The 17,512-nt window shown below is 31.4% G+C and overlaps 1 protein-coding gene across 28 annotated transcripts in view; it reads right to left on the reverse strand.

Annotated features, from left to right (window-relative positions):
• Positions 1-266: 266 nt before the first annotated feature.
• Positions 267-17,512, reverse strand: part of Glut1 (Glucose transporter 1) — a 33,821-nt gene continuing 16,575 nt past the window's right edge. For 4 of the 28 annotated variants that reach the window (XM_012485440.3, XM_012485441.3, XM_086910002.1 and 1 more), the window contains 10 exons: positions 15,628-15,723; positions 15,276-15,436; positions 14,685-15,044; positions 14,290-14,521; positions 13,917-14,129; positions 12,145-12,369; positions 11,726-11,865; positions 9,543-9,572; positions 5,682-5,779; positions 267-2,074 (listed from right to left, as the gene is read on the reverse strand). In XM_012485440.3, coding sequence (XP_012340894.1) covers positions 1,971-2,074; positions 5,682-5,779; positions 9,543-9,572; positions 11,726-11,865; positions 12,145-12,369; positions 13,917-14,129; positions 14,290-14,521; positions 14,685-15,044; positions 15,276-15,436; positions 15,628-15,723 — 1,659 coding nt within the window. In that variant the 3' untranslated portion in view covers positions 267-1,970. Of the gene's footprint in view, positions 2,075-4,867; positions 5,279-5,681; positions 5,780-5,852; positions 6,005-6,665; positions 7,168-9,542; positions 9,573-11,725; positions 11,866-12,144; positions 12,370-13,916; positions 14,130-14,289; positions 14,522-14,684; positions 15,045-15,275; positions 15,437-15,627; positions 15,724-16,261; positions 16,373-17,024; positions 17,218-17,512 lie in introns of those variants that run through there. The other 24 variants (XM_086909986.1, XM_086909987.1, XM_086909993.1 and 21 more) reach the window with 14 other exon arrangements.

Consider the following 17,512-nt stretch of genomic DNA (forward strand, 5'->3'; position numbering starts at 1 on the left):
AATTTCTTTTTTAATTAAAATTTGCATCATTGCATAAAATCTATTTTTTAATATCCAATATATCTTTTAAAAAATGAAATTACGAAGGAAGTTTTCCAATGGAAAGAGAGAGTTTGGTATATAACGGTATATAATGTATTCGATTAATGTTCACCTTAAGTAATCAGTTGTTTGTGTATCGGTATTGAGTATCGGTATCGCTCGAACGATGAATTAATTTTCATATAACGCTATTTTGAATAGGGAATTGAATATACTACATCGAATAGTATAGGATTATTATACATTTTCTTATGTAACGACGTAATAAGTACCATAGAAGTATACAGTATGTACATGTATATACATATAAAGAAAATTTTCTCAAAGAATTTGCATAACATCAAATGACGTGCATTTTGGTGTAAAACATTAATGACAAAAGATAATAAGAAAAGGCATGCCTCTAGATGTACGAGGTATTATAGCGTTATAGTTCAAACGAAAGGGTTCGACATTTCGTGCAAAATTTATATATCTAATATTAAAATTGCCATTTTTAAAATTTCTTAATTAAAGTTTAATTTGCAATTTAATTTTCACATTAATATTAATCTTAATTTGTAAAACATTTGTATAAGTTTTATCTATTTAAAATCCTAAAACAATCGACTATCGAAATAAATTTGCACATGCGCATAATTCAAAGCTTACTGATCGTAATAACTAACACCCATTCGTTTGTAGCACTGTGTCCCCGTACTTTTATAAGATAAAACGAGTTGTAAATATTGTTTTTATGAGGCACCGTATAAGAATGACGTTATCGTAATTAACGTCTTTAACATTGCGACTGTTAAAACGATAGACTGAATCTATCTTTCAGTTTAATGTTGATTGAATAATAATTTGGTCGATTCCAGATTCGAAATTTGTTCCTAACTTCAGTCGTAAAATTCATTAAATTCAATTTATCAATAAACATATAATCCATAATCATAGTACAGTGCAACGACTTATAAAGATAACAATAATATAAAATGACATATAATTTCAATAAATTCTATGAAATTAACAATATAAAAGTGAAGTATATAGATATACACCTCTTTTCTTCTGGGGTTTCGTTAAACGATTCGTCGCATCTAGCAATTATATGTTCTATTATTTTCTTCGATGTCGCACAAAGTTCACATACTTTTTAATGATCACGATTCAACTTCTTATGCATTTTCTTTGTTTTTTTTTTTTTTTTTTTTATCTCTTTTTCAAACGTACATATGTCTAGGCACAATCACTTTCGCAACATTTCATTAGATTTTTTTCTCGAAGATTCTCGTTCTTTTAATTCATTTTTTTTTTTGTTTTTTTTTTTGTTTTTGGTTTGACGTGAAAAAGATTTGCGTGTCATATTGAACGCTATATATAATTGTGATTTATCTATCGAAACCGTATCGAAAAATCTGCAAACCATCAACAAGTCTTTTTGCCATTGCAATCACTCGTTTACACCGTTGTTATTCTATTTGTTCAGAAAAATTGTAATTGCTAAGTTCTGCGAAACTAAGAACGTTTCGATCTTTGTATTTAGATATTTCATTCGTGAAGATAACCTTACATACGACGTTCGTACTACGAACATACTGAATTGAATCAGGCCGCGCTAAGAAACGTTCGCAATTGACTTCATTCTTCATTCAGTATTCAAATACAATCAACAGATGATTTTTCATTCAATCATTGAATTAGGCATGATTGCACGATACGTTATTCTCAAAATTCTCCGTGACACTCAAACCAATAGTGGTTGCGTTCACTGCTCGACGTAAACTGTTCCGCAAGAAAGCCGCGCAGGCCTTGCTCCTCTCCGTGATGATCTCGTACAGTTGATTTTCCAATGTGAGGCTGTTGGTGGTGAGCAGTAGCGGCAGTGGAATTGACGCGTTCATGATCACTAGATTACCAATATTAAGAGGAGCTGTTTCCCATTGTCAGACACCGCTGTTCGGAAAGCGTGGCGGGGGAAGCGGGGGCGGTGATCTCTCCGGTTGAGCGGGTGCGTCGGAAGATCGCTCTGATCCAGCTGCAAACACAACTGTTCACCCAGATTAATCAGATGCACATTTTCAATGCGTATTTTTCAATACTTGTTACACTACTCTTCGCATTCATCTACTTAAACCGTTTCAATTTAGATAGACGACAAATAGCACAAGCTTCTACGATTCTTGTGGAAAAATTGTTAAAAAAAAATTGAATTGCTTTTTTAGCAATGTGATTTTTGAGTTAATTGTATATTTAAATTTAAATTGTTTAAATATCGAGATTTTCGATTTATATCAAGATCAAGATTGAATAATCGAATAAACTATTAAAATTATAAAATTCTCTCAATATATTTTTTTTCTGATTGTGAATAGAATATTATTTTATTCACAATTATTTTAAAATGATTACTTTGATGTATTAGTACATGAATATATTTATATAACGATTATAAAAAATTATTTGGTTCGTGATAAATAATATTAAATATAAATAAATAGTGTCTGTTTAAAATATGACGAATGTATAAATCTATATTTGTAATCTATATTTTATAAAATTTTTTTTACATAATATATTTCTTATTTTGAAACTTAAAATGTAGAAATTTCCTTTTTTTATTACTTAATATTATATTTGAATTATATAAAATCTACTATTATTTTCATTACTATTAAAAAGTTAAATTAATCGTCAGCATCCTGAAAATATGATTTGAAAAATGATAAAATATAATTTTATTTTTAATTCAGTCGGTTATTTTTAAATCTGAAAGTAATATTGTCAAGTAATATTAAAAAAAAAAAACATATATATAAAAACTTTTAAATATTATAATTACAAGCATTGTGTGATGCGCTTATAAATAATTATTTTGCTTGTAATAAGTATATTGTAATAATATTTTTTTAAAATATTATTTGTATCCATCTAATGATTATGTTTGAAACACTTATACATAACTTCAAGAATCTCTAACGTAGATATATGAACGATTATTATTTATTCTGGTTAAATTGTTTAATAAGTAGAATTAGTTTCTATGATATCTTATTTTTTAGCATTTCATCAAGTAAAAAGTAAACTTAAGAATGGCAACATTTTGAAATAAAAAATGCACAAGATTGATATTTACTATTCATAACTTTTTTTTTCTTGTTTTTTAATCTAAATGAAGTAAATTACATTCATGCGGACATGCCCATTACATCATTCATGCTTCAATTGCAATAATATTGAAAAAAGTTGGTTTTGCAGCTTCATATAAAAAATAATGATAATGTAATTTCTTTTTAAATCTTGTAAGTTTAACATTCATATGACTCCTCACTCTTTCATGTTTTTATATTTCTTAAATCGATTTATGGAGACCATATGTGTTAATATAAGATCCTCAATGGCCTCCCTCCATATAAACTACTACAAAGGCCAGTGTTAATAGCGTACAATACATGTATACTCTTAGAATGGAAATAGAAATGAAGCCAATATATCTACTAGTTTTATTTATAAGAATTATAGGAATATATTAAAATTGACTAGAATCATATTATATATAGGATAACAGATTATCATACTGCACACAGATGACAGAAGAGAGACATGTAATATATATATATACATACAGAGTTCCCATGTAACTAGATGTAGCTGTATTTTCAAAATTATTAAAGACAGAAAAAAATGAGAGAATAAAATCAAACAAAAAGTATATGTTCTATATATTTACTATCCTTATTCATTCTTATTAACATTAATATATTTGCAAAATATAGTTTTTATTGGAATACGTATTCTGTTTAATTTTTTTTCATTCAATTGATATATATTTTAGAATTCAATTTGCTTCATTTAATGCTTCATAATACTTCATTTAAGAAACTTGTGAAAAAATCAGTGAAAAAATTTCAGTAGTACTGACGTATATTTATCCAGATATTTGTCAATCCAAGATTGAAAATTTCTATTTATTTTTGTATTTATTCAACAATATTTTCGATTTTTAATTTTTTTACATAATTCAAAATAACAGCTTTAAATAAAAAATTAATTATTTTTAGAATTTTCCGGTACACAATAGTAGAATTACTTAAAATGAAAAATATTTGAATCATTTGAATCAATAAAAATCAATATATATTTGACTATTCTTAGATTTTTCCTTTAAAAAATTTTAAAATATTTAAATTGCCTAAAAAATTATAATAATGTGAGAGAAACAACGAAAGTGAAAAGTAAGTGACGTAATAAACTCAAATGAAAAATATAAAATATAAAATATTTTATATGTATATATTTAAAGAAAAGATTATTTTACTTTGGAAATAGTAAAAATATTACTAATAATAATAATATAGAACATGTAACATATATTTAATTTTGTTCTCTGATATTTTCTTCTCTCTCTAATACTCTATAATTTCACCCAGTAGTATGGAACACTGTATAATATGTATAAATTATAGAGCTTATAATATTGAGAATTTCTTGATCTAAGATAAAAAAATTATAGGTTATTAAAATTATAGAAAAGTACATATCTATACCTATTCACAATATTTCTTAATATTTATAATACCTATTTATAAATCATTTATATTGACATATATGGTGAATTTAGTCAAGTTTATAAGCTCTATAAATGAAAATATTTCAACTATTCAATTTTTAATTGAGTTTAAATGGTGTGAGTGTTTGGCTGAAGCAGTGAGAGTCATGAAAAGCTAAAATAGAACTATGATCAATGAAATGCAAATAGTTACATAATGAAAATGAGTTTGAGATAATTAAAATTTAATAATGATTTTTCCTGAAAAAAGAGGGCATCGTATGTAATAATAAATTGAATTTGAAACAAATTTTTTTACGAGATACATTGCTATGATTTGTATGAATAAATTGCTAATGAATTCTTTGAAATAATAAAAAATGAATAATTAGAAACGAACAATTGGAAAATGGACATTTACAAAAAATATTGATGTAATTAAATTTTAACTTCTAACATCTTATATATATATATATAATACATTTGTAATCAATGATATGATATGATTAAAATAATCTCTTATCATTTACAGAATTATATTCGATTGCACCCCTCTCTAATTTTTGCTATTGTCAACATGAAAATATAGATAGTGTGATATTGTTCTCTGCTAGGACCACTTGTATATCTTGTAGTAGCGAAGCAGCAATGTAATTTTGATTTCATATAATCAGCACTTTGATTCCTCTGCACTTTTGAATCATACTGAAAGCAGAAAAATAATAGTCGCAAATAAATTTGAAACGAATGTATCACAATGAAACTACAAATAAATAAAAATTACGAACACATACATAGATGGCATTATGTCATGCACAATGACAGGTAGATGGAATAAGCGACAAGTGACAAACAATTCTTCGAAAAATTAATAATTTATTTAAATAAATTAATATGTAATTCCATATGTGATCTTTATTACTAAATTAAATTAAAACGTATATAATATGATGACATTTTTTATCGTGATTTATAAGTATCAATTATTGAAGAAGAAACAAATTAAAGATAAAAAAAAATGAAAAGAATTGTTTGTCGTATAAAGACGGAAATGGCTATATGATGACAGATGTTTGTGGACGATTTTGGTCAGGTTTTTAAGCCTTACATGAATCAGGATGTGGCTTCTCCTCGGCCACCATCAGGGCTGCACTCTCTGCTGGCGGTATGTGTCCCTCTAATGCATTCACACAGTTTAGCATGCTCCTGCAAAACATCACGCGACTTGTCCAAGTTTCCGCTTCTTGATACATGTCTATTGAATCTTTCCTTCCCTTATTATATTCCACATCTTCGTCGAGGGCATCGATTTAACATGCACCGACATCGTAGGACCATGGGGAAACAGTATCGCGGCTTATCAACTTAAGTACTCGTCAACGTAAGTAATACATATCCGTTTTTATTTTTTTTTATTCTATCCTAATTGACCTGGATTTAAAAATTTTGGGTTTGTCATGTATCCCGGCTTATTAACACTACTACTATTATAATATGATTGCTTGTATTTCGTTTTGTTCTGTGGCACGTTATAACAAAATAACAAAAGCTACCATTAGTCGAACTTTAATTTTGCCTATTTTTCTTCGCACTTCGCTAAAGTAAAAATAACTTTCGTTACTTGGATAACTCCGATTTGCATTTCTTTTTTTCTTTCTTTCTTTCTTTTTTTTTTTTTTTCTGTCTCGTCTCAAGAAATGACAATTCATTTCACAGTTTCTAGCCTTGTAGGATTTCAGTGGTTCACTGGCCTGTGTAGTAGACTTCAAACATGTATGTATGTATCGCTTATCGCTTGCATAATTATCGAATTTCAACTACTTTGATTACTTCGCTTTCTCATCGAACGGGAGATTCGCGGGATCGCGGTTAACCATAAAAAACGAAAGGTGAATATACACGCTGCACGGAGATACCTCGATCTCTTCAGCGTGACTGAATATTTCTTAATTGACTTTTCCTGCAAGATGGATGAAAATTAGGTCAAAAAGCTTGACCAAAGTTAAAAAAAAAAAAAAAAAAAGAAAAGAAAAAAAAAACTCCACATCGAGGTCGTCCATGTACGAGTGAAGAAAAAAACTAAAACCGGTAATTAAATAAACAAACAGATTTATTTTACAACATAGAATATATATGTGTGTATATATATATATATATTGTATGTATATGTATACGATCTTATCGGTGATGCCGAAATATTCGTTCATTAATATAATATATACTAGTAACGAATGTTTCCAAAAAGTATTTTTTTTTTTCCTTTTTTTTTTTCCTCTTTTTTTTTTCATGTCTTTTAGTCTTTAAACTTGTGTGTACTCAGTGATATAATGATATCTTATAGCAGTTTGTGTGCTACGAGTATGCTAAATCGTTGCCGATAACAATTATTCCATTAGATTGACCGGAGATACGAGAATCTATAATGGTCTTCGATATTCGATTAAAATCGTTCTTAATTATCAGTTTTTTTTTAATTATTATTATTATTTTTTTTTTTTTTTTTTTATGGTTTGTCAGTAGCATGGGTATGGTTGGCAGTGGTGGCGTCAGATAGGACGGTCTCCTTGCTAGAGTTAGTGGCGAGCTCCTCTTCCCTGCAATATAATAATGTTACATGGCCAACGAGCCTCGAATCGTTTTTGTTGTTTCAATTTTGAAAGAGAAATCGTAGTTTCGCGCCCTACGTACAAGGAAACTTTTCATTATAAGAACGTATTATGGGCGCATTATGGATCAAGAGAAAATGAGAAAAGGGAATCGTTTGGGAGATTCCCAAAATCGTATCGTAATTATCGTGGAACATCCGTTTCGAGATTTATCAAACGCCGTGTAATAATCTGGTCGGCTGTGTGTCGTCTGTCGACAATAATATTTGATACAAAGTGATTTACCGTTTCATTTACCGTGGATCTACCGTAAATCGTCGTTTCGATCTATCTTCAACGTGAAAAATGAAATGATAAAATTTTGAAGGAATGAATATTTTGGATTACGAATAAGTAATTCCTAGTGTTATTAAAACCAATCTCAATTTTGAAATATTAAAGATTGGTTTTTTTCTCAATAGGAATCATCTATATGTATTTACTTCTTTTTTTTTTTTGTCACGTATTTTAGATGTACAGCTTGTTCGAAACTTTTTGTAATTAATGTAATTAAAATGTTGTAATACATATGAATATATTGATACAAGCTGTAAAAAAGATATATACATATTTTTTTACGTATGAAAAAAATTATTATTCGCATGATGCCTTACACCGTTCATATCATGATTTACCTAAATAGTTCATAAATATAAATAGATATGTATATATGTATATGTATAATAATAATGATCACATAAATGCGTTTACTGACACAATAAAAGTCAAACATACACAATCATAAATTGATAAGTAGCACTCATTCGATCATAAAAGACAAGAAGAAAATGGCTTTTTATACTAATTCTATGTCGTTTATCAACTAGCGTATGGCTGTTATATAAACGAATAAATTTAATAAAATTCCACTAAATCATAAGCAACCACAGACTGACTATCAATCAGAGTTCATTCATATATGTGTATGTATATAAAAGCTGTTAACGAATGTTCATCGAATGTTTCGGCAAAACCTTTCTTCAGCGTAATTTAATAATAATAAAAAAAAAAAACAAAGAGGATGAATGTAAAGAAATAAAAAAAAAAAAAAAGAAAGGAGAAAAGAAGAAAAAAAAATATAATTGCGTAGCTTGCGAGTTTATCAAGAGCTGCACTGATCAAACAAGGGAACGTGAACGTAAAATTGCTTTCACGCTTCACGTTAACATTTCCCTTTTTCTTTTTTTGTCACGTATTAATTTTCAGTTACTTTTTTTTTTTTTAATGTTTTGCGCGAACGATGGTATAATAGATTATGCAAAGCGGCTCTTGCTGCGTTTGCCTATCGAAGTAAAAGATGTATCTATATATATATATATATGTAATATATATCACTTTGTATACAACTGAGAAATCATTTGTACGCCAAACAGTAATGTAAGCACTAACATGCAATCGCACAGTACAGCGCCATAAACTCGTGCCAACTATCGACATGAAAATTATTCCAAGAGCTGATCTGTCGTCGAACATTTATCGGGTATTGGTAGACTAAAAAAAGGAGCATGCTGTAAAATACAAGGCTCCAAGAAGGGAATCGGTAAGTAAGTAAAGTAGTCGGGGCTGTTATGTATAACAAACCTTGTCAACAATTAATCAGGTTGTATTGCACTTTATTTATTTATTTATTTTCTTTTTGTTAATCTTTCTATTCTGCGTTATAGATGCGTTAAAAGCATTATATAATATAATATTAATCACATAATAGCCCTGAAGAACTATTAGAAACTGTGAAATGTATCTTCGCAAAAGAAAAACAAAAAAAAAAAAAAAAAAAAAAGAATTACAATTTGTCGTAAACGAGATATTATTCATGCAATCTATATGTTCCTCTCGTCTTTACGATTAATAATTAGCCTGACTGGTAGCGCATGAGATGGAAACTCACATGAGCTGATAGTAGTAGTAAGTAAAGATGTTTCAACATGCCAGGCTGTTAGACCGAAGTTAATGATGGTCACTTAAAAATAGGCAGGGGCAGGATTATTTTTCGCTTGCAGAAGCAATGATCGAGGGTAAATTGAGCTCGAATTTGATACACATCAAAATCTCACCTTCGTGGAAAATGGGAAAAAAAATATTATAACAAATGTAATATAGATAAATATAATTAATGCGGCTAGATTTATAAACGGTTTGGCGGGAGAATGAAAGAAGAAGAAGAAGAATGGATGTATGATTTGCTAAAAAATAATCCTTTCTTTAAAGACGACTAGTGGTGTCTTTGGTAATTGATCGTCATGCAGTTAAATAATCTTTAGAAATTCATATAGTATATTGTAACAAAGCCACCACAGTAACAGGGAATTTATTGTCTGACTCACCCATAAAGTCTGCTGTCCCGCAAGCTGCTCCTGCTCCAAATAACATAGAAAGCACAATTACGATATGTAGAACATAATTTTCATTGTGTAGAAAAAAAAAAAAAAAAGAAGAAGAAAAAGAAAAAAAAAAGAAAAAAAAAATACGGAAGTTTCAGAACTTAAAGAATTTACCAGAACCATTAAATAACGATTTATTGAAATAATACATATACAATATGCTAAACAAATAAATATAATAATATCCATTTTGGCCTTGGGAAATACGTAACAATAAAACTATAAAGCTTCAAGCTCAGCACGTTTTACAAATGAATAATGTCCATAATAATATACGGAAATCTCAAATAAACATGGTGAAGGTAAAACAAATCGATCGTAGTTTCGACCATATTAAAAAAAAATTAATTCGATTTATTCCATGTTGTTAATTTTATTCGTTATATTATATATGTATATTTATATGCAGCAACAACAATGATAACAAAAATCATTAGATAGATCGTGTTCAATCAATGAAGAAGAAAAAAAGATATTATCTACTAAAGAAGAGAACACACGAATCTACGAAAACAATGTTGTACCTTCTGTATATTACAAGAAAGACTTTGTTCGGTTAATGCCGAGATAATTTCTTTTCGACAATACTACTATGATATGAATAATAAACTGTTACAACCATGCGACAATCACCATGGAACGTTTTCGTGATATTATTATACACATATTGTAATCTCAAATACTTTGTAACTGATATACTTCTCTACGTTACGATATTATACGGAATTAATAAAAAGATCTCTTTTTTTATATTTATATCGAATCTCGAAACTTTTATACAACTGTTCCCAATTGTTGAGCTTTCAGGTCATTTTAATCTCGAAGCATCTCGAAAAGATAACGCTGGGCTTCGCGATCGGTTCGTAACACGCGAAGAAATTTCAAAAATGGTTTTATTCGGTTCTCTCTTACACCGGATACAATTAAATACGCGTACGAATCGATTGATTTTCTTTCGAAGAGATATATATATATATATATATTTCTATTGAAAAATCGAACGAACTTTTTATCACAGTTGAATTCGTATTATAGCCTCGATTAGGCGGCAATACACACACGTGGTGTGACGGTATTAATGTCCAAATTGATCGATCCCCGTTTTATCATTACAGGGTAACGCATTTCATGCCTCGACTATATAATGCAGAAGAAAGTAATATTAAAGAAATTGTACTACTGATATGCTTCATATATTAATAATAATGATGATAATAATAATAATAATAATAATAATAATAATAATAGTAATAATAATAACAATAATAACGGTAAAGTTAACAGTACTGTTGTGTAATTGTAGCTTGAAAAAAGCTCTTACAGTTCTTTAAGTGTTCGATATATAATGTGTGCAACATCGTGATTCGATTCGTTTTAAGATAATTTGCTGCGCTCGTTTTCCTTTTTTCCCCTCTTTTTTTTTCTTTTTTTTTCTTTTTTTTTTTTCTTCTCGTCAAACAAATACGTGATATACGTTATGCTATCTACTCGATTAATCATATGTACAATTATTTGTCTACGATTTTTCGCACGATGAACGTTCCTATAAATATTATATCGATTTGTTGTTGAATAAATTAAGAGGCGTGCATTTCCTAAAACCCTTCCGGTTTTTTTCGCAAGAATTAAATTCGAGTTTTTTTTCTCCTTCTTTCATTTCTTTTTTTCTTCGATTCGAATATAACAATTCAGAATTCACGCGTTTCGTGATACACTTGATGGTTCATTGTAAAATATAGACGGGCGGATGTGTGGACGGATATGATAACAATATATTATGCATCGAGTATGCACAGGATGCGAAAATTAATAATTCTTTTCGCGTTTCATTATTAACAAATCGACAACACGTGTTATAAAACATGGATACAAAGTCTCTTGTTGATTGAACCTCTTTCCGCACTTAGACAACAAATCAAAACGGATAACGAAAAACGAACAAGCTGTCTTTTGGATAGAGCCATTATACATACAGAATAATACGTATATATATATATGTATATATGTAAGAAAAATCGATGGAAATCAGCGAAAAGAAAAAGGGGGGCTTGAGAACTGAAGATTATCTATCTAATGATTTGCTATACGTATTAGGAATGGTGTTAAGTGGCTTATTTATTGCGTACCTGTCGTTACCATGCCTGAATAAAGCTAGAATTTCTTCGAATGTTTTATTCTTGGTCTCAGGAACCTGCTTGTACGTGAAGATCCAGAAGATGGCTAGGAATGCACTGAATGGTAGGAACGTGTAGTTTTCAAGGCTAGTCTGTAACACATAAAAACATGGGGTCAACGTATAAATATAGCAAATATCAATCGTGCCCTTCTGCTTGAAATTCTCCTCGCTGCCTCTGCTCCATATATATATATATATATCTTTCGAGCTTTAACCTTTAACCTGATACCGTGAAATATAAATAAGTTTAATTCTTACAAATTACAAATTATATAAATTTTAACCTAATTAAAAAGCATCATATATAAATTGAGAAGAAATTATGAAATTATTGAGCATATATTGAGTAAAATTTGGATGATATCTTACCTTCATACTTGGAAAACCGATGCCAACCACAAAATTAGCTATCCAATTGACGAGGACCGCGATAGACATGGCCGCAGGTCTAGGACCTTGCGAGAACAGTTCGGCCGTGATCATCCACGGGATGGAGCCAGGCCCCACGGCAAAAAATACCACGAAAAAGAGGGTGGACACGACCGACAGATAAGACATCCAGTCAATCATTTCCTGCACATAACCGAAAAACTCCTATCAGGCAGTAGAATCGTGTTCTTCTTTCCTGAGCAGCCGGAGGAGTTCTCTCTCAGGAGAAAATTAATCGTAATACCTACGAAACTCAAACAAATAGAACTGAATAATATATATACGGCATGCAATTGTGTGCAGCTCAACCCTGTGTTTAAGGCGATGATGCGATTGCGACAATGCGTAACGTGCTCTCTTATTATATACAATAACATCCTTCTGTTATTAAGCGTTCAAGCGATATGACTGGCCATATTTTATCTAAGGAGTAACCAGGATACGATTTCTTTAGAGACCTCAGATAAATTAAATGTCTGAGTGTAAGAAGATACAATATAACACGTTGCTTATATTTATCGCTGTCGTCGCGAGCGTTCACTGACTCTCTTGTGGCTCTTTTGAATTATGAATTACACGTGTGTGTGCACCATCTGCGTCACACGAACACGATTACGATTATTTGTATATAGTACACGTTAAAATAGCGTTGTGAAAAAAGCAATAGTGCTACACGTACAGAAATGAATTTATTCTCATCGTTGTAAATTGAATTGAAGCGAGTACACGATTGTCATTGATTGTCAATTATGCGCGAGAAGATGACAGGTTTGAGCCGGAATATAGACTAATAAAAAAAGGGAGTAAATGTCTCCTCCAGGCAGTCACGAAAGAGGTCGTTAATGAAAAAGGGAGGGGATGGGAGAAGGATGGTGACAAGGTTTCAAAAAAGCACAATTATTAAAGCCTAAGCAAATAAATAAAACTGCATGCATCTTACTTAGGTTACTTTGACACATCAATACATATTTTTTTCAAAAAATATTCATTCTTTAATTTTAAAAATATGTATTTGCCTTTGTAAGTAATTATATCGATTCGATAGAATTATTAAAATGATATTATCCCTCTCTTTTCTTATCTCTTCTTATCTCATCGAAAATTGACGAGTCAAACGGTAGAATATTAATAATCTTTTTCTAAAAGATGCAAATGAAAAATAACATGCAGGAGACGGGATAGACCTTACAAGTTACATGAATAATTGGGAGAAATTAAAATGAGTTGTCGAATGCATATTTATATACGTTAAGTGGTGATAATTCTCACTGTCGTCGGTGCAGTGCTGCACTCCAGCTGTGAACAAAGTGTTAGATACACCTTTCGCCAAGGTGCATGAAGTGACAAAGCACAAAGAGAGACAGCTATATACAATCCACGTTTTTTGTGGCGTAATTTAATGTCCTGAGAAATTCTTGATTTTCATTTTCAACTTTCTACGTTCGATAAAACAATCTTTCTTCGTGATTATTTATTTCTCTTTTTCTTAACAAGAGTCGATTACTTTCTACTTTTATGATTACTATCATAAAATACTTTCTAATTGAGAATAATTTAATAATAATCCTACTAAAATACTATTACTTTTTATTTTAACGTGATTATTAGAGGATCTTAAGATGACAATTACATTTACTTGTTAGTTAGTATAACATCGATATTACAATACGTAGCATAGTTGAAGTAGAGGAGTCTTAAAAATTTAAACTTACCTTTATGAGAAAAGAAATTGTGATGAATATTGAAAAGATAAACATGCCACCAAGACCGTATAAGTGCAATGTACGTCTTCCTGTCCTATCCATAAGAGGGATGGATACTAACGTCATAACAACCATAATGGAACCTATGCCAATGGTTGCAAACTTGGCACTCTCCTCTGTCAAACCAGAACTAGTATACAAATTTGTCGAATAGTAAAATACCTGAAACACACACCAGAAACCAATTTCACGCTCTATTACATCCCTTTTAATGGATGAATCGCGCTTCGGAATTTAAACGAGAGCAAGTTCATCGTGTCCAATTCAAACTTCCCTTATAAAGTGGGTAATGTACACGGAATTTATGGACTGCGCTACTTACAGCGTTAATGCCTGAAAGCTGTTGGGAAAGTTGCATAACCACACCGATGATAAGAGGTGCTCTCAAAGTTGGGCTACATATGAGCTCTGTCATCGATATTCTAGACTCGGCTTGTTGAGCTCGTTCTTCGGCTCTCATTTCTTCGATGTCTTCTTCCACTTGGTTACTGGCTCTCAACCTCCTCAAAGCTTTACGGGCTTCCTCCTCCCACTGTTTAGTAATGAGCAAATATCTAGAGCAAAGCATAAAGAAAAAAAGAGAAGCTGTAATCCTTGGTGAAAATAGAACATATATGTACACACATGCTACAAAATTTTACACGTTACTCTCTAATGAAAAGCCCTAGTAATTTGGGATATTTTTCTTGATGCATATTATATGATTTGTGCTTCTACCTTGGAGATTCGGGGCAAACTGGAAGCAGCAATAACTGTAGAATGGCAGGGCAGATAGCTAGTAATAAGAGAACTGGCCAACCCTCGTCTGTTCCAAGGATTTGCTCGATGCCCAGCACCTGGGAGACCAGGAGGCCCACCGTAACAGCGAGCTGGTTCACCGTGCCTAGGCCGCCTCTCAGGTTCAGTGGTGCTATCTCCGATATGTACATGGGAACCAACGAGGTGTTTAAGCCACAATTGACACCGATGATGAACCGTCCAAAGAATAACATTTCATACGAGTGAGCCATCTTTGTAAAACCCATCAGGCACCCCCCCACGATGCCCAGCACGTTGTTTAGCAGTAAGCCCCCCTTTCTGTCGGTGAATGAAAAGAAAAGAGAAGAAAGAATGAGTTGATATAACGATCGATCGAATCGTCTGATCGACCTGATCGCAACACATATTTAATTATAAATAATACGCACACGTGTCTAATCAATGTCGATATATAAATATACTGTATACGCTCTATATCGATGAATGTCTGTCTGGCGCGCAAGGAAGCCAAATTACTTGCAAATGGAATGGAAACATTTTCGTACAAACCTGCCAAATCTGTTGGCAATTATCCCTCCGCTAAAACCGCCTAGCATACCACCAATCGCAAATATGCTTACGGCCACGGAATACAATCTCTTCACGTAATCGTCTGAAATGTCCTCCCCATATCTATCCTTGTACACATCTTTCATGAAATTTTCAATGTTCTGAAATGAATAAATCATGTATTGGATAGAGATACAATTGCATTAATTTTCCTTTATTTTAAATTTATTTAAGACGGAGAGTTATTTTCGAATCATCTAAATGGAACAATCTAGTTAAAAATTTGTTTTATAATTGAAATTTTTATATACTGTAAACGTATTTGTTTAAAAAAAAAAATAAAAGAACGTACCACTTCCGGCGCATTAATAACCCCAGTGTTGTATCCAAACTGCAACATTCCTAAAACTGCTGCCAGTATTGCATACGACAGGAAAAGTGTTAGCCCCTGAAATCATCGAACGTATGTTATTGAATATCGGAAAATTTGCAAAAAAAAAAAAAAGTATTTCATTCAACGAAAATTCAAAACAATAATTTATACTTGAAATAAAATAATCAATGAACGCATGTTCTACTGAAAATAAAATCAAATACAAGGCAAATTGGATTGAAATAACGATAAAGGATGAAATAAAACTACGCCATAAACAATGTCATAATGATTTATTAAAAAATACTTTTATCATTCTGCTATAAAATCATCGTGCACAGGTACAACGAGATGCATATGAAAAAACCAAACAGAACAATTGTAATATTTAACACCACGCAAAAAACCAAATACAATTATGATGATGATGATCTTGATGATATTGATTGATGATATCTGATATTAATTTTATCATGATATTGATTTATGATAATAATTGGTACAAATAAATAGCCATCGAAAGCGAGCACCGAGTTTGTTTCGGTACGAAAAATAAAATAGCACGCTGAAAAAATTAAAAACTTTTCTTAAGATCGTGGAGATCAAGCATCACCTGCTCCAAAAGTCTAAGTTTCCGTCGATGAGAATGTTCTTCTAGTCGATCCACGTATTCTCGTAATTCCTCTATTTCTTCTTTCACCTGCTGTACCGTATCTAGTTCGTGCTGCGTAACACATTAGGAAATACTATTTAGAATGTTAAAATTTAGCATTTTAATCTCAAAAACTTAATACCGATTATATTATAGCATATTACTGCATTATATGGACAAATTATACCGAAACCGATATATCATCCCGCTTAATCAATTTACTTACTTATTATAAATATCGATGCTTTTAAAGACTATTAGAGACTATAAAATTTCGTTTACAGGCGGATACAGGATGTAAACCGATATTTCATTAAAGTTACGTGAATTTGAATTGTTTCACAATCGAAATGTGAAAGTTTTATTCCAAATTTCGAAATGTGGTTAACACAACAAGATAATAAATTAATACGGTAAATAGATTAAGATTGATACGTTAGAACGGCTTGTATAATAAAACGACAATTTTTTTCAGAAATTTATTTTCACTAAGATATAGCGCATATATACGAACGGCAGATTTTTTTTTTTTTTTCAAACAGGAAGTTACCAACCTCGATTTATATTTTCTCTCGACACAGTCTTATCTTATCTTTGTTTTTTCGTTCTTTCATGGCTAGATATATAGAAAAAAGTCAAGCGGCAATTCGTACGAGGTTCTAATTAGCAAGATTTCGGGCCGTGGAAGCGATTCGATAACGTTGAACGTGGAGACCGACAGTACCTTGATCGCGACCATGTCCCGTTTGACCTCGCTGACCTCGCTCTGGCAAGACTCTACGCTCTTGGTGAGTTCCTGCAGCTGCGTGCGGATCTCGCAGAGGGCGACGGTGGTCTCCAGCTGGCGGTCACCCCGCTGCAGCTCGTCCAGCTTGGCACTCAAGTTCATACTCATAACGCTGACCTGTTTCTGCAGACTGCCCACACACACATACCCTCACGTGAATCTCGCTGGCTCGCCCGGGAAAATAAATCGACATTGTCGAGCACATTGACACACTAGACACGATCAAGGCTAGCTATGCCTAGTCCCCTAAACAGAAGTCCAACTACCTCCGCGCGAGAACTGCCGAGCCTTCAGTACGCTTCAGTACTGCACCGGGATGTCATATTATCCCGCTCTTTCGCTTGTTAATTTCTTTTTTCTTTTTTTTTTATTTACTACTATTTTACTACTACTTATGTTACATTATGTTTTTATTTACTTGTTAT

This window comes from Apis florea, unplaced genomic scaffold (assembly GCF_048593485.1).
Source record: "Apis florea isolate Af1SG1 unplaced genomic scaffold, ASM4859348v1 contig_3170_pilon, whole genome shotgun sequence".
Classification (NCBI taxonomy): Eukaryota; Metazoa; Arthropoda; class Insecta; order Hymenoptera; family Apidae; genus Apis; species Apis florea.